A 27378-nucleotide genomic window follows, 5' to 3' on the forward strand; every position below is an offset into this window, starting at 1 on the left:
AACGTGTGGAGTTTTATCTTACTGGAGTCATGTCGTCTCTGGTTATCCTACTCCAGGCAGACACATGCTGCAGCCTGTCAGGAATACCCCTCTCAGGGCAGAGTTCAGTGACCCCACACGGTGGAACAAAGGTAACTCTTGTTCTCCCCACCTCCAGGGTGAGCAGAGCAATGTGATGTAGGGATCCAGTCCCTGTTTGGAGAGGGGAGTTTGGAGTTTGGAGTTAAGCAGTGACTGTCCTGCCTTGATACAGCCTTTTCCCTGCTTGGCCTACTGTGGGTGAAGAGGCTGTGGGGGGATGAAGGCAGCAGCAGAGGAAGGACTTTTTTGAATGTACCCAGGGTTTGAGAGAGGCAGGGAATGTTGAGGGCTGCCAGGATGCTGAGAAGAAAGAAGAGATGGCTAATGTCAGGACTCATGGGCCCCACCCAGCACCACAGCCCCATCTCAAAGGATGAACCATGGCTGGTGTGGGAGAGAGCTGAGTCCAACAGTGTCCAGCTTCTGTAGGCAGGAGCACTGCAATCCTGCTTGCTGAAATGTAATGCTTACAGGAAGGGAATGTAAGCTCCAAACTGGTGGTGTCTGTGGGTGGTGTTTAGGGGTGCACTGTGAGATCAAGGGAGGTGACACTTGAGTTACCCAGTGCTATGGGGTCACCTGAGCCTTGCTGCTCTTGGCTCCATACAGAGTCTCACACCCAAAGCAGAAAGCAGGTGGGGGATTTGATCCTTCATTGGTACACTAGAAAGATCTCACAAGTCTGTGTAAATATTAAGTACAGATGCCTGACCTTTCAGAGAAGACAGCCAGCTTGAGCCTCGGGTGGGCTGCAAGGCTGTAGAGACAGGAGACTGAATCCCATCAGAGTGAGGCAGCATCCAACACATTGCTGTGGCAGGCTGTGCCGTGTCTTGGGGGCATCACAGCATGGGAAAAATTGGAAATTATCCATAAAAGAGCATTCAGAAGACATTTTCATGTTGTTGCTCCATTGCCTCTGGTGCCCACCTGGCACAGTGACTGCAGGATCTGTCTTGATGCACTGCATGACTGCCTGTGATTTGGGAGGAACAACTTGGGATACCTAAGCTGGTGGTACCTCAGCTGGAAGCATCCCTGCATCTGCCTCTGGAGTTGCCATAGAAACCACAGTTGTGCCAGAGCCAGCATCAACACTGAGCCCCAAATTAGAGCTGGGAAGATGCACTGGCAGCTGGGGAGGAGGTCAGTGGTTTGTGCTGTGACTGGGGGCTGGACAGACAGACACCTCTTCTGAGTGCAGTGTGCTCCAGCCTTCTATGAGTATTTCACAGCACTCCCTCATCTGTGCTCAAACCCTGGTGGCCTTGTCCTTCTCAGGGTCCTGGAGGGTGATAGACCCCTTGCTGCCACATTTGTATGTCTCCCCTCCCTCACAGCTCTTTCCAGAATCCACCAAGGCATGTAATAATTCCAACCCCACTAAAGCTTTAGTCATGGGGGACCCTAAATCATGGAGCTGCATTGAAAACACAAGCCTGATTAATAAGCTTTTCCCGCAGGAGCGTTGCATGAGGGGGATAAATCAAGATGCTGAGTCACTGGCAAATTGACATCCCTATGTGCCAACTTCACAAGCTCCCTGCTGCTGATGGGGTGCCCAAGGCTACTTTTCCAAATTCAAGGCAGTGGCAGCTGCAAGAGCCAGAGGATGCTGGAGGGGGAAGCTGGAGTTTAGGAGTGCTTCACTGTTGGGGTGTTTCCAGCAGGGAGGCTGATGATCCCTGCCCCACAGGCATTTGCCCCTCTGTCAGCAGCACTTTGCCTCCTGCACACACTTTCCTGGCACATTGACCCACTGGAGTGCCTTTTGTCTTGGCTCCTCCTCCTGAGTTCAACAGGAATCTGTGACCTCTCATTAAGTGTGGAATTGTCACTCTTTCTATCTCTGCTTTTGAGCACAAGACCAGAATCCCATTTGAATGAGAGAAAAGTTACCAGGAAAATGTTCAAGGACATCTCAGGAATGGAGAGATGAGGGTCCTGGCCACTTTTGCAGACTGACATGTTATTAACTGAGGAACTCATGTGAATTTCTAATGAAATGTGCTGTGAAGTCAAAAAAGTTGAGGAATGTACCAAGTATATCGCTGTCTATCTCCTGGAAGTTTCTGCTAATTTTTACTAAAGGAAAGACTACAAGGTATCTGACTACCCTCCCTAATGCTAGAAGCACAGACTGTTTCAGATATAAGGAGAGCTATGAGCTAGTGCCTGGCAACGTGGTTCATCTCCCCAGAGCGTGTTATGGACGGGGGAGATGGAAATGGAGGTAGCTGTCAGACCTATAATTAAAAAAATGTGTTTCCATATTGAAATTTCTTTCCGTTGTCAGGAGAGATGGAAATACAAAAATCTCATTTATCTTATTCCACAAACTTGCTAGACGTTCATACCAGAAGGCTCCAGCCACATCAGAAATAGGAACAGCTCTTTCTAAGTACCTAAAATAACATGTTGAGCCTTATCACCAGTGTGCACAGCACCAGCAATTCCTTTTCTAATGGCAGTGGAAGCACTGAAAATGGGTACAGGACTCTACAGTCTCTTCTGCAGGGAGATCTGGGCCAACTTTTCAATCATGAGCAGTAAAATGCTGAAAAATCACTGTTTATGATGCAGGACCATATAGGGCCTGGATGCACAGCAAGGCTCTTGGCAGCAGTGCCATGTACTTGCCTGTATAACAGAGCTTTAGGCAGTTCAGGAGCAGAACAAGGCTTTTATTTACTTCAAAATCGCAATAAACATTAACATTTCTATCGGCTTGGCACTCTGGAGGAAGGTTTGCTTTCCAGCCCATGCCTGCCTTGGACAGCCCAGCCACTATCCCATCCCTGAGGTAAGAACACGGCCCAAGCTGCAACTCCCTACTCTGGTCCTGGAAAATCAACACATCAGAGTCTCCTCATTGAGCTGGGAGGTATCAAGCTGCCTTGATTGATCCAAGCTATTTAAACCAACCCCAGTGCTGTAATGTCAAGCAAAGCAATGCAGTGAAATCACTCCAATAAGTTTTTTTATGGGTAAAAGACCAGAATTTTATTTTTTTTATCTAAAGTGAAAGCTTTATCTACATGGGATTTGATTAGGAAACCAGATATATAAATCAAGAAAGCCATTATTTTGACACCCCTGAGCTCTGGGCTACCTTTAATACTAAAGGCAGTAGAGAATAAAGGGGAATGTAAGAAATTCCCCTGATCTATCCATGAATTTATGTCAACTTTATTCCTCCAGTGGTTTAGTGCTTATGGAGTATCTTCAGAGCCAGGAGACAAACATTTTAACTAGTATTTAAATAGTTTTGAATTAAAGGAGGAAAAAATAGGCAAGCAAGCATGCCTGTTCTGCATTCCTAAACATGGGTGTTATGGAACCACAAGGCAAAAAAAAATCCAGTAAACCCATATTTGAGAATGTTTCTTTGGGGAATGTTTAGATGGTGGTTATTTTTGTCATATTTCTGATGGATGAAATTAAATCCTTCTGCATTTCTGCCAGAGGTATTTACATAAGAGACCACACAGCTCTGGAAATAAAGGAAATGGGTGCTGTGGCTACCATGCTCACATGGGAGCAGCTCTGAGTGTGCCAGGTTCCAAGCTTTCAGCTTTCTCATCCTCCCAGTGTCCTGTGATGACCCCCTGTGCCTGGGGCTGTGCTTCCAGGTGAGGAACAAAGGCTGGCAGGCAGAGCGACTGGAGCTGGGGCTGATCGTGGGTCCATGGCCACAGGGTGAGCTCCAGGGACCCTCAGCTCTGAGGTGACCACAGGGACCCTCACCTCCAGGGAAGCAGCCAGGGACACTCAGTTCCAGGGTGACCCCAGAGACCCCCAGAGGACCCTGAGGCATCTCAAGCCTCAGGGTGAGGCCCAGAGGCTTCCAAGCCTTGAGGTGAAATCCAGGGACCTTCAGTCCCAAACTGATCCCAGGGACCTTTCGCCCTGGGATGAGACCCTGAGGCCCCCATAGGACCCTCAGGCCTCTCCAGCCTCAGAGTGTGATCCAGGAACTCTGAGTTTGGGGTGACCCGGAGGACCCTCAGGCCTGGATTGCCCCCAGGGCCCCCCAGCCCTGGGGTGAGTCCCAGGCACTGCCCCAGGGCCCCTCAGCCCCACAGGTGGGCAGGCCCAGTGCTTGGCTGCATCCCAGGCCTGTGGAGGGCCTCAGGCCAGGCCTGCCCTGGGCCTGCAGGGCTGTGTCCCCTGGGCTGTCCCCACAGCCACAGGACACAGGTGATGCTGCCCTGAGTGGGGCTGGCCATCTTCCATCTCCCTCCTCCCTGTGCAAGGCACTGTGGCACCATGGCCGCTGCTGGTGGGGAGAGGCCGTGAGGGCCGTGGTGCTGTCTGGGGGCTCCCTGCCAGGCTGCCAGCCCTGAGAACAACATGAACTTCAACGTCTGGAACATCAAGGAGATGCTGAGCACACCGACAGCCCTCGGGTGAGTGTGGGTGGGGGGAGATGGAGAAGGGATGGGGTGTAAAACCAAACACTTGGCAGGGGTGATGACAGGTGAGGTTAAACATGTCCAGAACTGATCTGTGGCTAATTAGGAAAGTCTAATGGAAATTCATTAGCCTGCCCTGGGATCCTGTTTATGTCTCCAGCCTGCCAGCACTGCCATAGACCCACCATTGGTGGGAATCTAAAAATCAGCATTGGCTGGAAGCTGGACCCTTGTCCATTCAGGGTGTATTTGGAGAAGCCCTGTGAGCTGTGCTCATCTCATTAGATAAGTCAAGTGTTCCTCTTGCCTGTGCAGAGGTCAGATAGAACGAATCGTGATGTGCAGCATTATTGCACATTATGTAACTCAAAAATTATTCCATATCCTGCATTTATACACATGGCTTGTTTCCTTCCCAGCAGAAGCCAAAGAGCAGCTAGAGCTCTGCACATCTCCAGTCTACAGTGAAATAACAAATATTCAGATATAAACATCTGGAGGGCAAAGTAAGACAAGCTGCAATTTGTACTTCAGAGCATCCTTTGTATCACATGGCTAAAAAAGGCAGTGGGACTCATCCCCTTTTTGACTACAGAAAAGCTAATTGATGAATTTGGTACTCTGGCCCTCTGTTAGTTAAATAACCCACTTACATAACTAACTTGTTCAAACTCACAGTTTTAGTCATACTGTCTCTTTGGCCAGATGTTACCAAAATGATGGATGATAATGAAAACATAATAGTAATTTTCTTGCCCATTATAGAAATGCTTGTCATATAGATATTAATTAACTGAATTTTGCACAGATGCAGGGGGCAAAGGGGAGCCAATTCAGGGGAAAATTTATTTCTATCTCTCACAGTTTTGTCTTTATAATTGTGCATTGCTTAACTCTATTGTCTTCTTGGTACCTGCAGATTAATTTTGTTTGTTTTATGGGAGGTTTGTTAGTTTTCAATAAGTTTTCTAAGTTTGAAAACCTGTGACTTTTTTCAAGTCAGAGACTGAGGAGGGGAAGTTTAGAGAATATATTTTAAAGTCATAATATATTTAAAATATACAATTGCATTTTTATATTGTATACATGATATATAAGATCTATTTTTAAAATATATAAATAATTCTGTGGAGTTGTGCCATACGGAAGGAAATGAGTGGAAGAAGTACAGGCGCCTATTTGGAAAGGAATCACTTGAATTTCTTCCTCCAAAGTAGCCTATCACCTACAACATCTTCCCTTTTAACTCATTTATTAATGCAGGAAGAAAATATAGGCAAGATTTTAACACCCACTCCTCAGCATTTTCCACATTTTTTACAAGTGAGTTCAAAAGGGTCAAATAGGGCATAGAATGTTACTGGAAATGCAACTGGGTTTTTAGAGGAGGTAAGAAGGGGGAGAAAATTTTCTGTGGACAATTAACTTTTTCTAAAGGAAAGAAAAGTTTCCCACAGGAACATGTGAATGTGTGTGTGTGTGTATTTAAAAAGGGGGCAGAAGTGTTGATTACTTTTCCCTGGCTGACTTCTATTACTAGAAACCTTTCCCACCACAGCAGGGTATGCTGTTTAATCCCCAGAAAACTCTGTCAGGGAGCTTTAAAAATGAAACATAAAATCAGCGTATAATCTAGGCAGAGCATGACTCACTCTGTGAGTTCTTTGCAAGTTTGAGTCAGGGTGTTACTTCTGAGAGCAGCTGCCACCAGGTCCCCAGGAAATGCAGAGCTCCAGTGATGCATTGCCCTCACAGACACAGCTCTGCACAAGCCCCAAAGTGCCCTGGGTTTTATTTGTTATCTGTCAGACACACAAGTGCTTCTCTGCAACCCTAACAGCCTGAGAAATAGGGAGTGAGGAACCAGAACCCCTGCTCCAGCTGGTTTTATGTATGAATATTGACATAACAGGGATTTGAGAAATGGAGCAGAGGGAATAAGATCAGGTTGGACAACAGTATCAGGGTGCCAGTTATTTTAGAGGGTGGAAGAGGGACACATGACAGCTGTACTGGGAAAGCTTAGGCTCAGTTGAAGGGTATTGACAAAGGACACAGTTTTATGGACTGAAATGCCAGCCTTCATTAGAGAAAGTGCCACGTTGAGCAGTGCTGCTGCCTGCCCAGGCTGGAGGGCTGGCAGAGGGAGATCACAGAGGATGAGAGAACAGCAGCCACAAAAGCACTGATGCTTCAACCAGCCTTTGACTGACTGGATAAGCATCACAGGGGTGTGGTGCTGAAAGTTCATTTTCAGGCACCATCAACACCATCAGCCTTGGCCAGGGGCTCTCAGGGGAAGGCACACATCTTGCCTTGGCCCTGAACTGAGCACAAGATCCCTGTTCAGGCTATTTGCTCTTGTAGTGCTACCATGAGAGTGGCACTAAGGAACTGGAGTCAGTATCTCTGCAGGAGCAGCAGAAGCCAAAAAATCCACTGCTGTTAATTAAAAGAAAAAAGACACTGGAATAGTAATAATAAACCTCAGTAAAAATTAAATTAAACTGTACAGCCCAAAGGGTTAAATGGTTGCCTGAGGGAGAAGGATTATTTAGACTTGATTGTGTAGATTTGAAATTAAAGTTATGAGAAATTTCTTGTACCATGAGGAAAGAAGTAACTTGCAAAATGCATAAAAGCTACTCATATACTGACTCCCAAAGACATCAGAAGCAGAAAGCCTGCCAGAGAGTGTGTAAGGCCAAGAAATTATGAAAATATTAAAGAGGCATTCTAAACAGCTTCTTGAAGTTAAGGCCTACTTGGGCCACTACTCTGTATGGTTTATTTCTGCTGTTGAGAATAATTTCCAAGTTTAAAAACCTCATTCAATCCATTATCCATGAAATTCCATCCCAAATCACAAGGTCACATATTTTGAAGTTATATTAAGGTTCAAGAATAAGCAGAAAATGAAGAAGACAGGCAAGACAAAGACCAGGAGAGCAGCTGTAAAATTCTAGAGCCTCACAGGAATGAGAAACCAGGGCTGGAAGTGCAGGCTGGAAGATGGCTTCAGGCTAGAGAGGGAAGTAGCAAAAAAAAATCCTTATCTCCAGATGCCTAACTTTTAATATGGTTGGGGATGAATTTTGTGGGAGCAAACAGGGCCACTCTGCAGGAGTGCCAATCTCCTCTGAAGGAAAAGGCTCTGCTGTAACTGGCAACCAGCACAGGACAAAGGGCTGCATGGATGCCAAGGTAAGGATGTCTGGGCAGTGTTGAATCACAGCTGAATGAATAATGAAGAAAGTAATAGAAAGTAAAAATGACCTTGAGAAATTAAAATAAGACCAGAGGGATTTTGAACCTGAAATCTGGAAACTGGAGGCAGTGTTTGAGCTGAATAACTGAGAGGGATTTCATCGTGGTTAATGCATTAGGGCCAGTGCCAGAATGTGTTTGTAGAAATTCCTTTTAGGATGTGGTGCAAGTTATTTGCAGCAAGCAGGTCATGCCATTCCACAGGACAGGAAGCAGAATAATAATTTTCTGCTGTGACTGTTTCCAGTGAAGAGATGGCAAATGGCTGGAGGCTGCAAGAGCAGCTAAAACTCTTTGATTTTAACTCCTCCAGCTCCCCTGTACCCAAAGCCAAGGCTGATCCTTGCTCATTTGCTGAGCACATTGGCAGGCAGCTGATAGTGAGGATGAGAGCAGAATAGCAGAGCTACAGACAGTTCCTATAGATACAGGCTAAAGGCAGGAGGGAGAGCAGGTGAATGGCAGCTCCCAGAATTTATACTGGATTTGTTGTGATTCAGCCCTGGCCCCTAAATGAGGAGGAGCAGAAAGGGCTCTGAGATTTTCTGGAGGGAAACCAGGAGAAGAGAGACTCTATGGCACTGATCCTACTCAAGATCTACTAGGAGAGAAAGATTTCTTTGGGAAAGAGGCTTTACTGCACTTTGAAGAAATGTGTCAGAAAGGTGTAAGTGAGCTTCACCCACAGTGCTTGAGAAGAAGAAGGATGTTGGCACAGGTTCAGTGGGGATGACAGAACCAGAGAAAATCAGTGTTTATAGCAGCACTGCAGATAAAGGTTACATTGCATATTGTAGAAGTCTCAGTTTACTTTTTCAAATGACTCTTAAACCTTGGTGTTGACACATTAGGACAGATCCAAACAACAGAATACAAATAGCAGTTCTTAAAAAAAGATTGATGAGGCCTATGGCAATTTACAGTTATGAAGCTTTAGTTTGTCAGTGTGCCTAGAATATCTAGGAAACTTTAGAAGAGAGTATTTATTGCATGCCATGTTTGTTTTGAGGTAAGCCAGAACCTTTGAATGAAAACTGAATGTTTGCATGTGATTGTGTTAAAGACTTGGAGTGGAAATCAGAAAATTAGACAAATGAAAGAAATTCCTGAAAGTTCTAACTGCTCCTATAAAGGGGGAATTTCCACTGACAAGGAGGAAACAGAGCCTGGGAAGGTCTTGCTGACCCCCCAGATATGCAGAACGCTGCAGATTTTTTAGATCACGCTCATGTCACGAGAAAGGGTTGGAGCTGCCAATATTGCAATACCTTGCATTAAGTTAGGTTGGAAAATGAAGTCATTTGACCATCAGTCAGCAGAGGATGATTTACCATTTTTTGGAGCTGTCAAGGACTTTTTTTACATATCTAAAGCTGGTTTTGCTTTGCATGAATATGCTAATGCCAGTACCGAAGGAATGTTTTGTGCACCAACACAGATGATTTGGAGCATGGCTCATGCTAGCAGAAAGCCAGAAGTTCTCCTGAGGTAAACTATTGCACTCCTCACTTAGGAGGGACTGCTAAGTGGAACTGCATACCTGGGATGTTTCCTTGCTGTTTATGGGAAAGGGTTTATATTTAGGACAGAACATGCACCCCTGAATCTCAGGCATTCTGAAGGGAATGGTCAGGTGGTTTGAAGAGCTGCAGTTACCTGATCACGGACCTGATCCCACATCTGATCATCCTTGTCTGATCTCTCTGGCAGGGACAGGCCTGGGCCAGGCATGGCCAGGCTGATGGCTTGCCCAGATGGTCTTGTTAGTAAATTAATTGCCAGCAGTGTTAAGCAAGGGATAAAGAAAGCATTGCTCAGGGGAATGAGTGCATTCAAAAGAGACATCTGTTTCACCTCGCCCTTTAATTTGCAAAAGTGCCATCATTCCTAAACCAACTGCTGAGGTAGTGGACTTAAAACAGAAAAATTGGGCTCCAGAGCAGCCAACAGCTGCCTTTGGTTGTAGTGCAGAGTAAGCCTAGGAAGTCACTTGGCTCATAAAGTCCTGTCAGCTCAATAGTCCTCATAAAATCTTTGTTATAAGAATCTTGTGCTTCAGGTAGTAAATAACACAAAGCATCTGAGAAAACAAGCGTACTCTGGGGTGTGATATTCACCAATTGTACTGGACAATTTCAAAGGCGGTTCATCAAGACCACAAAACATCTGAAGATTATAAAAACCCTTCCTCAAACTAAGAGGGAGCTTTTTTTTGTCTGGAAGACAGAAGGATTTATAAAACTGGTGCAGGAGCAGAAAGATTTATAAAACTGGTGCAGGAGATGTAATGCTTACGTTGCAGGCAGGGCCCCTGCCTGTGTGGGGTCAGGGCAGCCCATGTGCTCACATCTCCCCCACATACTGCCTGTAGATTAAGAATATTTTTTTTTTTACAAAGCTTAGCTGAGATGGAAACAAGAAACTGTGCAAGTAAAACTGTAGTCAGATTTTTTTCTTAGCAGATTTGGGGTTCAGAGAGGGATTAAGGGAGAAGGTTTGAATTCAGACAGACTTATCAGGCTTTTTGAGAATTCAGGAACCCATACCTCATCTATTTTTGCCTGCAGCTCAGTGTAGTCAGTGAGCTTAGAGCCAAAAGCATTAATATGATATTGTCAGTGACACTAGTGTATAATGGAGACCAAGCAGTTCAAGTGCTGCTGCTAAATCCCCTCCCTGTTGTGTCTGTGATGTTTGGGCTCCTTCCAAAACTGGGGATTAACCAAACACGTCACTGCTAATAAATGTTGAGGTGATCATCTCTTGTTATACACATGAGTTATTATCCTATTCCTTCTCCTTTACTTGTATCATTTGACATGGAAGAAAAATCTTGTGTAGATTTTTCATTAATTATTTTCATTTATTTTGGTCTCTAGTCCCCAGCTCCAAAGGCAGCAACACATCTCTCCATCTTGGTAGCTCAAAAAAAGCAAGAGCTGAGAATGTAAACCTGACGCCGTTTTTTTGTGTTTGGTCCTAACCTAAACACTCTGCCAGACCTTGTGGATGTGGAGCAATGGAATAGTGATAATTTAAACTGAAAGATGGTAGATTTAGACTGATTGTTATGAAAAAATTCCTTCCTGTGAGGATGATGAGGCACTGGCACTGGTTACCCAGAGAAGTTGTAGATGCCCCATCTCTGAAAATGTTCAAGGCCAGAAGGGATGGCACTTTAAACAACATGGTGCAGTGGAAAGTGTCCCTGCCCATGGTGGGAGGGTTGGAACTAGGTGATCTTTAAGGTCCTTTCTAACCCAAACCCTTCTACAACTCTTTGTGAAAAATGAAAGTCTTTTATATGTACCTTTGCTAACAAAGAAATTGAAGTCAGGCTCCAACACAATGAGAAGCATTGCAGCTGTGCAGGGAAGCCCTTGTCTGATGGAAGCTGCTCCTGTGCCACAAGCCTAGTCCATAAAGCAGGAGAGGAGTATGAGAGTGTTTCTGAAGAGGAATAGAATCAGACCAACACAGCAAAAAATCAAAGATATCTAGGAAAGATTTATTTGAGTAACGCTCAAGGGAAAGAAGAGCACTTTTGAGTAGCATGTTAATATGTTTGAAATACTTCCAACAATTCATTTCAGTTCATCCAGCCATATGCTACCTCTATTTATTTGTTGTTCTACTGTGTCAGACTTAAGGCATCTGGAGAATAAACACCCAAGAAATGTCAGCAATAAGTCAGAAAGGTTTATTGTTTATTCTCTTGGAGTTGCCTTCCAATATATTGAATCAACACCTGAGTTACAACAGAAATCGTTATCCAGAGTAGCACTTCCAGCAGGCCATGTAGGGAATTTTGTTTGGCTTTTTAATTACTCCAGACTCACTCACCTCCCTCTCTGCCCCATTTCAGGCCCAATAAGTTTTCCATGAGGAGCAGCACTGCCAGTGACTACTCGAGCCTGAGCGATTCTCAGCTGCTCTTTGGCTCCCAGTTCTGCCCGGAGAACGCGCAGTCGGCAGCGGCACCGCTGGAGCTGGGCCAGCAGAACTCCCAGGATGTGAGTCTCACTCCCTCAGCCCTGTGCAGGCACACAGCCACCATTCAAAGTTCATGGAAAATGCTGAAATCAGGTGGTAACATTTGCAAATGTCAGTAACTGCTGAAATCAAGTTGTCTTCTTCCTACATACACATCCTTACTGTGACAAGACAAAGTAGCAGCCTGGTCAGAGTAATGTGGTATTTATAACAGATTGCTATAAATTATTATTGAGATAGGTATGATTTTCTTCAATCACATTTTGTAAGTTACTGAAATAATATGAAATTATTCTCAAGCTAATGTCTTTAGACCACCTACCTAGCTAAGTCAGAATATTACATCTATTTTTCTTTCAAAAATGATGTATTTCACTTCCTTAGCTTTCTGCAAGGATGACAGAGCTACTCAGTGTTTGCTTCCCTGCACTGACAATGACCTTGCTGCTCTGTTAAGGTAGATGCTTGGATGATTTTGGATAGGGGTGAAGAGTTTCTATGCTCACAATATTCCTCCTACAGCTCATGGTTTCTGGTGTTGCCAGCCTCCATTAAAATAGTTCCTGCACAGCTAACAGAGAGAATCAGATCAGAATAAACACACCTGGAGCAAAGATTAGGGAAGAGCAGTGGTGCCAGCTTGGAGGCTCCAGGCTGTCCTTCAGCTCCAGATGCTATCTGCTGTCCTATGTATTTTGCTTAGGAGCAGTTTTCATCAGACACAAAACAGGAAATTCACTTTTCACAATTGAAAAACATTGATGGAATTTGCATTTTTTTATGTTTTAAGGAAAAGGAATTGCCATTTTCGTCACACAGTGTCTGGAAATTTTGTAGAATGAAGCTTTCATATTAATATTAAATTTCTGTTCTAAAATGTGTATTGAAGCATGTGAAAAACTCATCTACAGTCTGTCGATGTTGCTAGTTGGCAGCAAAATGATGTCATCCACCAGGCAATTCAATAAGATTTTTTTTTAGATTCCTGTACAGGGAGATTCTACTGACAACTTGAACTTTTCTACAATTTCAGGAACACTGAAATTCATTTATAGTCCCTGTCTTGAACATAGAAGGGAAAAAACCCAGCACACCTTATAATTGTAGCAAACTGAAAATCCTCAAGATGAGAGAAAAGCCTGTGTCTGGAGGAATTTGGGCTGGGTCTCAGTTCCACAGAGAGTTGATCTAACTAGGCACACTAAATGAGGCATAATCTCACAAAATTCTTAATCTCCTCATCCAATGTAATCTGTCATGTCCAATCACTGTGAAGTCTGTCTGCACTGGATAAACAAATGGTTTCTTCTAATTAATATTCTGATTATTTTTGTACTTCAACAGTTTTCTTTTGTTTGTATCACAGAGTGAGCCCAGTATTTTTACCAAATACCAGACAAAACCACAGTTATTTGATGAAGAAACAAGAGAAAAGGGTTCTCTTAATTTTGGTGCAGGAAGAGCAAAAAGTGTCTTGGAAAATTTTGAAGTGAATAAGAACAAAATAAAGGACAAATATGATCGGTATGTAGACATCCACTGGAAATTCTCTCTCTTCTGGTGGTTTTCACTCTCTGCAGCTCTTTCTTCCCCTCTTACAAATCACATATGGCATATCTGCATATTTCTCCAAGAAAAGTATTTTCAGGTTTTAAATAATTTCTAATTAGAAAGAGTTGCAAGGTAAGAGAATAGTGTTTATTTGCAGTTTATGTAACACATTCAGCCATAAGCCCCACTGAACAGCAAAACTCTAACCTGAATTTACCTTTTTCTTTATCTAATCAGCATTGTTTCTTTTTTTCTGTATTGATTCTCTGTGAAAACCCTTTTTTCTCGAACTTTTATAGGCTATGTGGGGAATGATAAAAGGGACTCTGAGGATGGCCTTCATATTTGGGCTAGATGAGAGGATTGCCAATCACACTTGTGTGCAGATTACATCTTTATAAACCTGCACATATCTCTAGAATTTTATTTCCATACAAGATTTTTATGTATTGGTTTTTTGGTAACAGACAAGTGTTATTTGCTTATGTAATTTGCATCTACTCTTTGTCAGACATCAAGAATTACAGGTACCTGTAGGTCCTGAAGGACTTCAAGGAACAAGCCAGCAATTTGAAGCTCAAAAATGAAATATGGCAAACTCCCCAATGCACCTATAAATAATTCTTAGCACTGTGCATTTTGTAATGTAACATCCAAAGTGAAGTGTGTTTTTATTGAAAGCCTTTGATCAAATCTGGCTATGTATCTCTCCTGCCTTTTTAATGGGCACTACCTTTCTGATAAGACAAAATTTTATTCTCAATTGCCTATTAGAAGAAGATTTTTGTAATGAAATGACAAAGTATTTTTAAATGTTTAGGCATCACTCATAATTATTCCTTATTTTTTCTTTAAATGGATTATGCTTCTTCCTACACTCCAGACTTGCTCCCAGATTAGAGGCCTGTTTTTAGAAATAACTATATTATCTTTTCAAAGATAAGCATATAATTTATCAATTTATATCCCCCTCAAGTTTGACTAAGAAAATTAGTATCTTCCTTTCCACAAGGCTAGAGAGATTTCTCATAACTAGATTCTACCTGGCCTCTGCATATTTTTGGCTGTTGTAATTTAGATCACTCAAATGATTGACTTCAAATGACCCAAATCTTCAGAGAGGAAAAGGTTATCACTTTGCTTAGCAACCATCCGTGCATTTTGGTGTGGCAAGTTAATCATGAATATAGCCTGGTTCCTGATACGCTGGCTCAACTTAAAAGGGCAGATAACAGAAACCGCAGGCATAATCTCAGGAGAAAAGGATCTGCAGTATTTGTTCTTCCTGGCCTGGGCTTTGTTGATGCTGAAGCTTTCCCCGTGTTTTTCCCACAGTTATTTTAGTCCAAGCACAATAGCCGTGTATCGCAGCAACTGGCGCGTCACAGGCTGGGTCCTTCCGGAGCCGATAACACAGCGCTCACACCCCAGAGCTAATGGACAGCTGGGCAAATGCCAACTAAAAATCTGACAGAGAGCCAAAAATCTGAGAGTAGAAACCCCATAACTTCATGTATTTGATATATATGAGCATGTGTGAATATGTATTTTTTTCTTACTTTACATTGCAGAGTCCATGTTTTCCTGAAACAACTGAGGTGACTTCAAAGGGTTATGTCCCCTGAAGTAATCATGGATGGTTCTGTGCTAACATTTCATTCTACATTATGCCTTGCAATGTTTCATGTCTCATTTTTACAGTGATCTTTTCAATTTTTGTACACTTCAGTAATTTACATTTCTGTTTCATACTTGTTGGTTTTTTTCCATTTTAGTGAAGTCCTAAGCACCTTTATTTCCAGCATCAAAGACAAGCTTCAAGAGGTAAGTTACTTCAAATTCAGAATGTAAAATAATGAAGAGTTAGAAATACTACAGACTATTCAGTATTCACTTTCTCTCCTTTGCTATGCTGATATCTAAAATATTACATTCTGTGTCTTAAGCACTCAAATACTTTAAACCAACAACTGTAAGGGGGTTTTTTGCATATACCATTGCCTTTGTGTCTTTAGGGTCAAGGTCTTTAGGGACTTGCCTCAGAGCCAGTAGTGGAATTTCTCTGGGTCTCTAGAGCAAAACAAGCTGTAGTGGCAGCCTGCAAATATCAGTTCTTTTTCCCTTCTGCCTGAAGAAAGCAGTCTACTCTCAGGATTAGTCATTGTGGTCTGAAGGTGAAGGTCTCTGACCCAAAACTTCTAAAATTCATTTTATTAGTTATTATTAATCCTATTTTACAGATCAGTATCTCTTTTTTGAAATATGTTCGGATTTCATGAGCCTTTTGAGCCATCCCAGATCTTCTCTGAGGTTGCAACCAACAGCTGCACAAATTGTTTCAAGTGACAGATAAACAATAATTTTCAGGCTGTTCCATTTCATGAGTTGCAGTCATTGTTCTGTGGCATCTGGGGACGTGATTTTGCAAACAAAGAAAAGGCAATGTTTGAATTTCCCCATTTACCTTTGTTTTTACAGCTGCCAGTGTGCTTCGAGAAGTTTGAAGAAATGCTTGATTCCAAACTCAAATCCAGTTTGGTTGGCCTAGAAACCCTTTTCAAGACATGTAAGTCCTTCCTGTGTTCCTATTAACAGCAGAGGGCACAGTCAAACTGCCAAATGTCAGCATGTTGTCTGGAGGCTGGGGTGAATTGGGGAAGTCATTCTGCTCACAGCTGTTCTCCCTTAGGGAGGAGAGAAAAGAAGATTTATCCATGGTATGGACTTGTCAGGTTTTCCATTCCTATTATCTCATTTTTTCCTTTTCTCCGTTCTCTTGTACTTAGGTGTGGCATGGTTAGACATGGTGCTCAAATTGATAAACACCCCTCTGGTTTTGTGTTTTGTCTGGAGTATGATCATTTTTAGGCTATCTGGAGTACTAATGTAATACACAGTAAAAAATAACTTAGATATTTATATCCTGAGTATCCTCTTTCAGTTTTTAGGGCTTTCTCTGATTCTCATATGTTAGTTCGAAGTCTTCCATTGCTCCTCTGTGCTTGAAGTGATTAAGTTTTGGATGTAAACAAAACTAGTATTGCTCATTTCTTGAATGAGAAGCACACAGTGAAGCACACTATTGCCATGATAAAAGGGTGACCTCCAGAAAAGCCAATAATATAAAATACTTTTGAACAACTCTGTCTCTCAAGTGGCTAATCACAGAATCTTTACTGAGGGAAAATGCTTCAAGAAATCGTTTCTAATTTAGCTTAGATCTGAGCCTTTGAGAGTACATTAATTTTTAATGCTAGTGTGATGCTTTATCAACACTCTGTCAGGACTGCTCAGAGCTTGCTCTGCTCTGTGTCAGAACAAGAGGCCATTTTCAATATACACAAGAAACGTGAAGTGAGTTGTATCTTGTGAGATGAAGGCAGCAGACTTTCACAAAAGCACAGTGGTATTTACTGTGTGGCAAAATGTGGCTTCCACAAAGCACATCTCTGACAGATAGCTTTTAAATCAACAGAGCCCTCTCAAGCAAAAAGAGTGGAGTCTGATTCATTATGCTGGAGGCCATGATAGGCTGTACATTTGAAATACCAATCTCATTGTACTAAGAACATTCCCTTGCTGTGCTTGGCAAGTGCTCTTGGTGGGACCCTAATGTAAACAAAAATCTGTCTGCTTTGGCCAGCACAGCAAATTCCCTCTTACACATTTTCCCACCTCCTAATTACTTCAGTGCCTCAACTTGTCCACTCTGCAGCAGGACTTTGCCTAATTTCACATAGCTCGTGAACAGAAATTGTTGTCATGGCACTGAAAATCAAATCTATTGTTCAGGGCTCCCCCTCTTCATTCCATACCATTTACTCAGTTGTCCTGTTTCCTCTCCATATCCATTTTCAATGAATGTGCCTTGAATGAAATGAGAAACCTCCCAGAGGTGCATGCTGCTAGATTTTCAAAGCAATTGAAAAGAAAAATTGGCAGTTTCTGTAATGCATCATGCTGCAGAATGTTGAATATATAATGAAAATCATCACATGCTGCACAATGTTGTTCTTTTTATATTTCTGGGAGGTTCATCTGTCACTGGTTAATTGCAGATAAACACTGTCATTTGACTGATATCACAGTGATGGATAATTAAGTTCCCACGAAATAGATACCTACGCCGGTGCCTTGAAAAGAGGCAGTTCCCTTGAAAAACTGGTATAAAATTCCAAAACTCAGGTGAAAGGGCTAAATTCAGAGCTAATAAAGTTCTGAATGCCAGTGAGTGATGGTACAGTACCTTGGGATGTGGGTTACATGGCAGAGATATGTTAAATCAGTGGCAGCAAAGGATTTCACATGTAGGAGAGGAATGCAGAAGATGAAGAGAACTAGTGCACCAGAACATTCCAACAGCTCTGAAAAGCAAAGGAAGGTGGAACTTGAAATCAAGTCTACCTTCATTAAAAGCTTATAAGGAGTATCACTGGTTGCATTTTTAGCAGTGGGTAGCAAGCCTATTTGGCATAGACTGCACAGCCACCAGGCAAGAGCAAAACAGACAATATTTTTCAAAATGTATTTCCAAAGCATTTCCAAGTGCTGTTGGGCTGCCGTGGTCTGTGCAGGAAGATTTTTTAAAATGTTCTCTTTTGAGTGTTTGTCCATATGTGCTTGCACACAGTGGATAAAGCTGTGTGTGGCCCTGGAGATGATACAAGGTTTGGCTGAGCAGCTTCCACAGAGGCACAAGTGCTCTGTGCCTTGCTCACATCTCAGAGTGCAGTGCACAGGGAGGTAAAGAGGCAGACAGACCCTGTGGCCTCAGTTCTTCCACCTTATATACATACAGTTTCTCTGGTTGACTTGCCCATTCATTATTTTCTATTTCCTTCTGGTTTCCACTCCTGTAGCCTGTTTCTTTTCATATTTTTCACATTTTAATTTTCATATCCACACCTTTGTTAAAGACTTCTATTTTTTTATACAAATGTCAATTTTCACCACTCAGCCCTCTCTTGCTGCTTGCTGTTCTGTATCTGGTAGTTCCAGCTGTGAAGGCTCAGAGCAGCTGAATCCTCCACAACACCTTGTCTGCAGTGCACACGAGCAGCATCCTCCCAGCCTGAGTGCCACAGGCAATCCTCTGACACACTGCCATCAAGGGTGACAAAGTAATGTGCAATATGTCACTTGCAGAGGTATGAGGTGATGCAGTTCTCTGACAAGATGCAAGGCACAGTGAGCAGTTTTCAAACATTACTTGCTTCCAGATTCCCCAGGCCCAGCAGCTGCTGGCAAAGTTTCCAGGGGACATGCTGTGTTTAAAATGGTGAGATTTGAACTTGTTTACCTTGAACAGTATGGTCCAGACTGGGACACCCAATTCAGACTCCCTTATGTCTTGTATGGATTGAACAGTCAAAAAGTTTGAAACTTATTTAAAAAATGTTTTTTTCCATGTAGCTGCTAACTAGACATGCAGTGACTGACAAAGCTGTTGAGGGACTTAACCAGACTCCAAAACAGCTCAGTATGGATGGTGAGAGCAAGTGTGGACGTTCCAGTAGATACTGGAACCCCTCATTGTCACAATTCAGGGCTTGGAGCAGTGTGTGCTGTAGCACAGGGTGAGATCAGGGGCAGCTCATCCCACAGTCCCCTGATGCAGGTGCTCTCTGATGTCTTGTGGAACAGGACCCAGGCTTAGCCAGCACAAACCTGCCAGCTGACTGCTTGGAGTGTATCTGAGCAGGATGCAGCCATGTCAGCCAACTCTCTCACCCTCTGGCACAGCCCCGTGGCTGCCCAGGGAGAGCATGCAGAGCTCTGCTGGGCTCCAGAGCTGTCTTCCCTGCCCGTGTCTCACCAGGTTTATGGCACCTCCAATTTCCCCTACTGAATCTGGGCATGGGGGAATCAACCTCCTTCCAAAGTGTTATTTAAAGTGGCTCTGCTGCTAGTGCCAATCTCAGGATGAGCTGCATAGATGATGATAGAGAGACATCAGAAGCAGTTGCTGTTTAATATTCCTGGGCTGGGAGGCTGGTGCTCCCTCCCTTGGCTGCTCAGGCTGTAGTTTTCAGCTGCTGGGAGTGCAGCTGCACCTGGGCACAGGCTGATTTGTAGGGAACTCTCTGCAGCACAGGGTGGCAGCCCTAGCCCGAGGTCCTTCAGCCTTTTATCTCATGCCAGATTTCATATTCCAAATGTTGTTATTGTAAACAGCAGCATCAGAACACGAGGGTACAGCAAATCAAAACACAGCAATGCCTCAGATTGTAAAAACCTGCTTTGTTTAAATTACCCCGAGAGAGGCACAAGTCTGTGCATAAGTCACCCATTAACTGAGTAAAGATTTCCTGTCTGTGATCAAGTTATTCAGTAACTATCTGCTGCAGGGTTTATTTGAAGGAAACCTCTGAAGCAGCCCTTCTTGATCATATTCAAAGAAAAAAGACGTAACAGGGTCCTTGATCTGATCTAATTTGGCTGTCTCAAGGCCTATTTTTTTGGTAAGCCTTTATTAACACTTATTTTTACCTTGTTTATTAGTGCTTGACATGTCTGAACACTTCTCTGGGTATGGAAGCAGGGAGGGAAGGAGAGTCCCCTCCTCTGTACTGAGGGTTTTTTCTGCAGAATACTCCTACACGTATAAACGAAACACGTTCAAAGGCTGGCTGCTGCTTGCTTGCCGGCAGCACGCTGTGCTGAGTCAAATGTGTGTGCAGATCACAAGCCCAGTGGATGCAGGACTATTTTTAGACAGAGGATAGTATGTTGAAGAAGAATAGATAGATTAGGGAAACCAGAAAGTTTTAAAAATAATTCTGAGCTAAAATTAAGCATATGGGGAAGACCAGCAAGGTAAGCTTGCAGATGCTGCCCTTCTTGTATCTTCACAATGTAGACATGGAAGGTGATGAAGTGACATGAAAGGAGTTTCTTCCTTCACTCAGTACTGCTTTCCTTCTCTTTGAAGCTTGGTAGGCTCCCCCAAAACCTCCTCTCAGATTGCAGGTAGCCTTTGTTTCCAATCAGGGAGATGAAATGTCTTAAAGGCCCACTCAAACATTCACTCCCCCATTACAAACTCATCCTACAAATTACAGATTTCCAGGTTTCTAAAACAGTCTAAATCTGTCAGAGCAAAACACTAAAAGATTAAAAACAGCAACCACATTGACTGCAACAGCATATTGTTAGAAATACCTGCAGATAATCCTCAGAAATCAGCCAAGCTCCTACAGAGAACAAGGCAAAGCCATGTGGTGATGTGCATCCTGATATAATGGAGAAATTCCCCTCGAGCTCCAGTCTGGGAGGTGGCTTTAATTCAGTGTGTGTGAGGATGATGCACGGATAAGGCAACTGCAGGGTTCTGTATCCCAAATGACAGCTGTGTGCACTGTGCCCAAGCAGGGCTCCTTTGGAGGAGGCAAAGTTAACATCCCAGCAGGGCACAGGGGATTCCTGGTGCCAGGAGGTGCCATTCCCTGTGCCCATCTCTGAGTGGCACCTCAGCCCTGCGCCACCCCGCGCCTCAGCTTTGCGTGGCTGAATGGGACAAACACTTTCAATCTCCTTTCATAAGAGGAGATTACCATGTAAGCACTTAATTAACTTGCAGCTTTTCTCTGCCCATGTCTAGCCCAGTCATTGTCTTTCCTTGCACATAGACAGCTGGGAAGGAATGTGGGCTTCCAGACATCCTGGGGTGCATAGCATTCAGCCAGAGCTGGTGCACTGCCACTCACCCCACTGCCCAGTGTCACCTGTGGCCTCTGGGCTGGCATTTACTTCCTTGTGTCACTTGCTAAATAACTGAATGACCTTTGACTTTTGCACCCAGGTGACTATAGCAGATTTTAAGCCTGTTTGGCTCATGAGAAGGCCTTGATGAGCACCTGTCAGAGCTGCCTTGTCCCTTCATGCCACTCAGCTCCAGAGCTGACGTTTTCCCTTTAGTTGAGGCTTATTTTTTAAGTTTCTCCTTATTTTTTCTCCTTTTTTTTTATATTACATGACAACTTCCAGTGAAAAGCGTTGTTTGAATCTACAGAAAGGCCACTGTGTTGTCTTTGACAAAGAAGTCACCTGCATTGTCTTAGAGCATTAAATCACAATCCACCTTTTATAAAATCTTGTTCTTATTCTACTTCCTTTCATATCTTTGAGTACCTTTTCTCCTCAAAGTCTGTTCTAAAACCTTGCACCATAAGACAACAAATTACTAAGCCCATAATTGCTCAGATTGTTTTCCTTTATTCCTTCCCAAAATTTCAAAACCATCCCTGTTTTTTCAGAAGCAAAGCCTGTACAATCACTTTCTGCCTGCCGCTCCCTAATAGTTATTAGCTCTTTAACCAATTCCATCTACAGTTTGACAGAAGGCCACAGCTCACTGAGATAATTAAGTCCCTGGAAGCTTAATGAAAAGAGCTGAGCAGGAGGAGAAGGGATCCCCAGTGCCCTGCAGCCTTTGAGCACAGCACTGTGGGGCAAGAGGTGCTCAGCAAGGAGCTGAGATAAACACTGGAGAGCAGGAACAGCTTTAGATGGGCTCTCAGCTCCTCTGACACCAAAGTCAATCAAACACCTTGGATCTGTAGCAAAAGAAGATTCATTAATTGCAGAGCTCTTGTAGCAGCTTGTTGAAATGTAGGCTTTATTCTGATTTCTCTCAGGTATGCAGTGCTCCAGCACTCCAGGGTTTCAGTTATCCTGGCCCATTGGTTTGGCAGTGCTTTACCTTAGCAAGAGTGCTTTGGATCCTGTTCTGTGCCAGCCAGCCAACATTCCACACCATCTGTACACACCTTCCTGCACCCTTCACAGGAAAGACCAGACATGTTTAGCTCTTTCTCTCCACTCTTTCTCAGCTCTTTCTCTCTGTCCTAATTTACAAATTTAAAGTAGACTTCCACAAGATTGCTAAAGATTTTTCATCTCCACACACAATGCAAGCTGTGTTCCTATCCCATAGTGTATTAGGCACAGCAGTGGTTCCTATAAGAGTAATTGAAGCTATATGGGGGGATTTATATAGTTATACAATCATATAACACAAATCCCTGGGGTTTTATCAGTTTTTCAAAGACTGACTGAAGCCAAGAGCAACTTGCTTCAATTTAAAACCCTCCCAGGGAGCCTGTGCCTCCACAGGACTCTGCTGGGGCCCCCACTACTAAGTGCTGGGCACAGCTGCCTGGTTCAGGTGATTTCTGACCCCATCTCTTCCCATGACTGGCACACAGAAATTCCAATTCTTTGCACACTCCTTCATTATTTCTCTCTATTCTTTCTAGCAGTTTTCCTTCCATTTTCAGCCTCCTGTGCATTTGTGACACAATTTCTCTGGTTGCACTTCTTAGCCATTAACTTCTTACACCTCCATCCAGTTCAAGCCCCATTTCCCATCACCTGGCTGCATGAGAGTGTTGTTTATACAGGGGTGGATCAGCTATGCTGGGGTCCCCCTGCCTTGGCCATGCCTGTTGTGCACCTGGCAGACAAGCAAGCCTCAGCCTTCCCTGCATTCAGCCTACCAAATTCTGCAGCTCTGCACAGCCTCTCTTCTCCAGCTGCCGCATTAACAGAGGGCAGTAAATGAGGTTTGGACTACGTGCAGCATCTTATAAATGTCAAGTGTCTTCCATTAAAAATCCACCCCATTGTTCATTGCTCGGGGCTTGGGGAGATCACAGCAGGAGAATCATGTGGTGATTCATGCCAAGCCATGCAGAGAGTAGCAACAGTACTGATAGCACTTTATTCACATTTACAAATGAAAGACCAAATGTGGTTTTTATTGATTTCCCTATTTAGTGGAAGATGCTCTTCAAAGTCACTGCAGCTTGGTGCTGAAAGCTTTGACAGAAAAAAGCCAAATGGAGCAGGCACTGCTGGAGATGGAGAGGAGACTTGCAGCCGTAAGTGAAGAAATTAATCTTTTATTCTGAATCCTCAAACTGAATTTCTCCTGCTTCTTCAAAATACTGACTGAATATTAAATTGCCTTTGAATGGTGGATTATAAAGCAGACTGCTCCTGTTATAATGAAAGGGGAAAGACATATTAAAAAGCTAATTCTAGGCCAGCTACTGACAGAGGCTTACCCAGGCACTGGCTAACAGTGCTGTAAGCTCTGACAAAGCCCTGGTCGGTAAGAGAAGAAGCCAACAGTGCCTTGTTGTGGCAGGCTGTGATGGAGCACTCTCTGCTTCCTCACCTGACACATGCCTTTGCTGGAGACATGGTGCAGTGCATGCCTGTGAGGGGAGAGCAGCTCGTCCCTCAGCACCTTGTCCCTTCAGCCAGGTGTGTCACAGGGAGAGGAAAAAAGACGCGAAAAGGAAACAAGTGGATGTGAGCGACACAATGAACTGTCAGAGACCTCCTGATCAGGGCTGGTTTCTCCAAAGGCCCTGCTGCAGGAATTGCTTTTGGCAAGGATGTGTCACACCAGCACATGAGAAAGCAGTGCTCCTAGGAGAAGGGGCACACTCTGGGTTAGGGGGATGCTCCAGTCCCAAAACTCTCACCTTTGTGGGAGAGTTTGAGGATATCTATTACACAAGAAGATGCAAATTGCTAATCTTTGGGTCAATACCAAACTGACACATAGTACCTAAAATTTCCTTTTTTGTGTTTTTTACTGCTTCTGCTCTGCTTTCTGCTTCCCCAGAAAGATGCTGAGATTTTGGATATGAAATCCAGTATGCAGCTGCTGAAGGAGGGTCTGGAGTCCCTGCCAGCCCAGCTGAATGACCAGTTCCTGAAAGCATGTCAAGAACTTGGCTTCCTGACGCCGTGTAATGCCTCAGCTGGGCAGCACACGCTTTTGTCTAGTGCCAGCCTGGCCCCTCACACGACAGATAAATCTTTCCAGACCTCCCCTGGGCTGTGCCAGTACTGTGTCCTGAGTGAGGAGCACCTGCACAAGCCATGCTGCCCAGGCAGGGGAGTTTGCAGCTGTTCAGGCTGGTCTTATTTCCCCTGCGTGACAGTGGGACAGCAAAACAGAGCCTCCCCTGGAGGGAACCAGCTCACTGGAGATGGCACATCTAAGGGTGACCTAAAGCCAGCCTCAGAGGACAAAGCCAGCCCCATTGCTACAGCAGCCAGTGGCACAGCAAACACCTTTTTGCAGGGGGTGAAATGCAGCCTGGAGACACAGAGCTGTGCTGCCCATCCTTGCATGTGCTGGGCTGGCAGACACTTTTTGGGGAGTAGTCAGAAGAAACAGTGTCCTGTACCACTGGAAGGGCCTCTACCAACCCCCCTGAGGAAGGCATTCAGGAGAGGCACTCGAGGGTTTAAACCCCTGGCACTATCACAGCAGCAGCAGCCTCAAGTTTGCCACCATTCTACACAGAAAGCTACACCTGGGCAAAGACACAGCAACTGGCCCACAAACCATGAGGTGGAGAAGGCAGCTGTAGGGAACAAAACAAAACTGAGTCCAGGAAGGATGTCCTGGAAAAGAGCAATAAGGAGAAAGACAACGTACTCCACTAAGGGGAAAGGTGAATGCTCTGGATGTGCTGACAGTGGGCTGAAGCAGAGGAAGGCAACTGGGATTATTGACTTGGAAAGCTCCAGAAAAAATACCCTTCACAGCTACTTGGTTGATCTCAATTCAGAAAACTCTGACCTGATTTTTGCAGCTCCCCATCAGCAGATCCTCAGCAATACTCAGATGGGGCTTACAAAGAATTTCACACCAGTGCCACACTCTGATAAAAGCCTGCAACAACCTGAAAGCAAAAGAAAGAGAAGTCTTGAAATTAAAAAAACAATGAATGTTTCCAGTATAAAAAGGTATCTCCTGGATTCCTCTCCCGAGGAGAATGTACTCTCCCTGTGTAGCACAACAGGTGTAAAGCAAGTGAGCTGCTTCGGCCTCCAAAGCCCCTCAAGCTCCAAGAAACCACACCCTGTCAATCCACAGGCACAGCAGAAAACAGCCTGTTGCTCTTTACTGTTAGATTGTGATTCTTCTGATTGAAGGGGTTTGTTTCATGCTCAGAGCCCTTAGAGCAGGATGACCATTTCAGCTGCAGTTTATTCCTCTAGGTGTGTTACTGGCATAGTCAGAAGCAAGACTCAGGCCTGCATGCTTGAAAGTGCTCTTGCCCAGTTGGAGATATTGTAAGGGACTAAGCAGGGCTCTCCCCTGGCTTGGAAAGCTGAAGGGATCTGTGCTGCTTTACTTTCCTGTTTCCAGCAGAAATGCCATGGGCTTGAGTTACACATTTACACAGCAGTGAAGTACCTGACATTCCCAGGGAGGAGAGGGCTGGCAGAGCAGACTGTCAGCTCAGTCAGATTTGGCACCGAGGTCTACTGGAAATTCCTCAGCTAGATTGATACAATGCTATCTCTGTGGCCCGAGGCTTCACTCTGTTTCTCACTCCTAGGATCTCTGTTGGTTTGCTATGTAAAAGTTCAGGTTTTTAGTAGAGTAGTATTGTTCTGGTTGATTTCAATCAGGTTCAGATTTGTCTCAGGAGTGGTTTGTGATTGTTTGGCAGGGAGAGGTTTAACTGAGGAAAACCAAACCCCACTGTCTCAGGTTCGTCCAGTACTGTATGTCTTCTCCTTACAGGCTGAAATTCCTCAGTTTCAGAGATTCCAGGAAGTTATTTTGTTTCTACTTCATTTGTCTTTTGTATCTCTTGGCTGATTAAAGAATTCTCCAACATACCCTTTTCAAGGCCAGTGGTTCTCAGAAACCAAAGATACAACAGGCAGATCCAGCAGATGAGATGTCTGGACAGTCCCAGTTCCCACAGAGCAAGTCTCTTCAGGGTGCCCAGCTGGGACTGAGAGCAGCTCCCACTGCTTCGGGCACGGGTGCCACGTTTGATTTTTGATCTGAAATGTTACCAGCAAAAGAAACATTTTGGTGTTGACAAAACCAGAATGCCACAAATTCAAATTATCCAGCTATGCCATGGGAAATGGCTGTGATCCCTTTCTTCTGGCTTTAATAAACTCATCTTCACCAGAGCTGTGTCTCTATGTTGGGTTGGGGTGGTTTTTTTCCCTTTTTTGGGGGGTTTTTTGGTGTGGGTTTTTTTGGTTTGTTTTTGTTTTGTTTTGTTTTGTTTTTTTTTTTTGGGGGGGGGGAGGTTTGGTTGGGTTTTTTTTGGTTTGGTTTGGTTTTTTTGGGAGAGGTAGAGTCCTGTTCCAGCAGGTGAACAGGCAGCTGTTCTTTAGCTGTTTAACTCCCCTGGATGGTGGAATCGGGAGGATTCTTTTTTTTTAGCTCCTCTCTGGTGTTTAAAGACAGAAACCTTCACCCTTGCAGCTTAACATTGGTCCAGTGATGTTAATTAACAAGGAGAAGCTGGGGTGGGGGGGATAGTTAGATATGGGGAGCCCCCAGAGCCTTGGGACCCGCTGTGAAGGGGGTTGGTGATGGCTGCCGGCAGCAGTGGCTGTTGTTTGCATTGCCCTTGTGTACCCGCCCCCCCAGCACGCTGGGCAAAACCTGTTTGCTGGGCTTGCCACTCCGTGTGCCTTGGAATTAGCAAGGACTGGTGCAGGTCCTGGTGTGGATGCTGGGAGCTCGGCAGCACATGGCTGAGCTTGGAGGGACCTCTGGAGGTGTCTGCTGCAAGCCCCTGTGCAGAGGCAGAGCAGGCACTGGCTCTTTGGCACGAAGAGATGGAGCAGCAGTGCCGTGGGGTGCAATGCAGGGCTGCCCTGGGGACCCTGCAGCTCCTTGCCACAAACAGACACTGGAACACAGGGCAAAACAAAATCCCTGGAGATGGAGGAGAAACAGCAGGAGCAGCCAGCAATGCCTCCCGTTGCACAGGACAACCTCCCTGGTGAACGGGATGAAGGCCCAGCATAACCCTGGCCCCCCACAGTCCCCCTGTCTATTCCCACTCAGGGTCTCCTCCAAGGTTTCAGCTGCCAACAAGGGCATTTGTCCCAGTATGGCTGTGAGGATGGCAGCTCCTCTCCCAGCCTTGCTGGACAAAAATGGAAGTGTGTGTGCTGCATGGCAGTGGATTTCCAAGATACTCTGCTTGCACCCTGGTGGAGCTGGTCCTGCCTCCCAGTCTGTACTCCAACTCACTGTCACTGGCTCCTTGCTGGCTCAGCC

At 44.4% G+C, this 27378-nt stretch overlaps 1 protein-coding gene across 1 annotated transcript; it reads left to right on the forward strand.

Moving 5' to 3' along the window:
• The first annotated feature begins 4434 nt into the window (after positions 1-4434).
• IHO1 (interactor of HORMAD1 1) lies at positions 4435-25266 on the forward strand. The gene is made up of 7 exons (XM_058032231.1): positions 4435-4490; positions 11629-11776; positions 13123-13280; positions 15083-15131; positions 15786-15873; positions 23085-23188; positions 23944-25266. The coding sequence occupies exons 1-7, from the start codon at positions 4435-4437 to the stop codon at positions 25264-25266; spliced, it is 1926 nt and encodes a 641-aa protein (XP_057888214.1).
• Positions 25267-27378: the final 2112 nt, after the last annotated feature.

This window comes from Melospiza georgiana, chromosome 11 (genome assembly GCF_028018845.1).
Source record: "Melospiza georgiana isolate bMelGeo1 chromosome 11, bMelGeo1.pri, whole genome shotgun sequence".
NCBI lineage: Eukaryota > Metazoa > Chordata > Aves > Passeriformes > Passerellidae > Melospiza > Melospiza georgiana.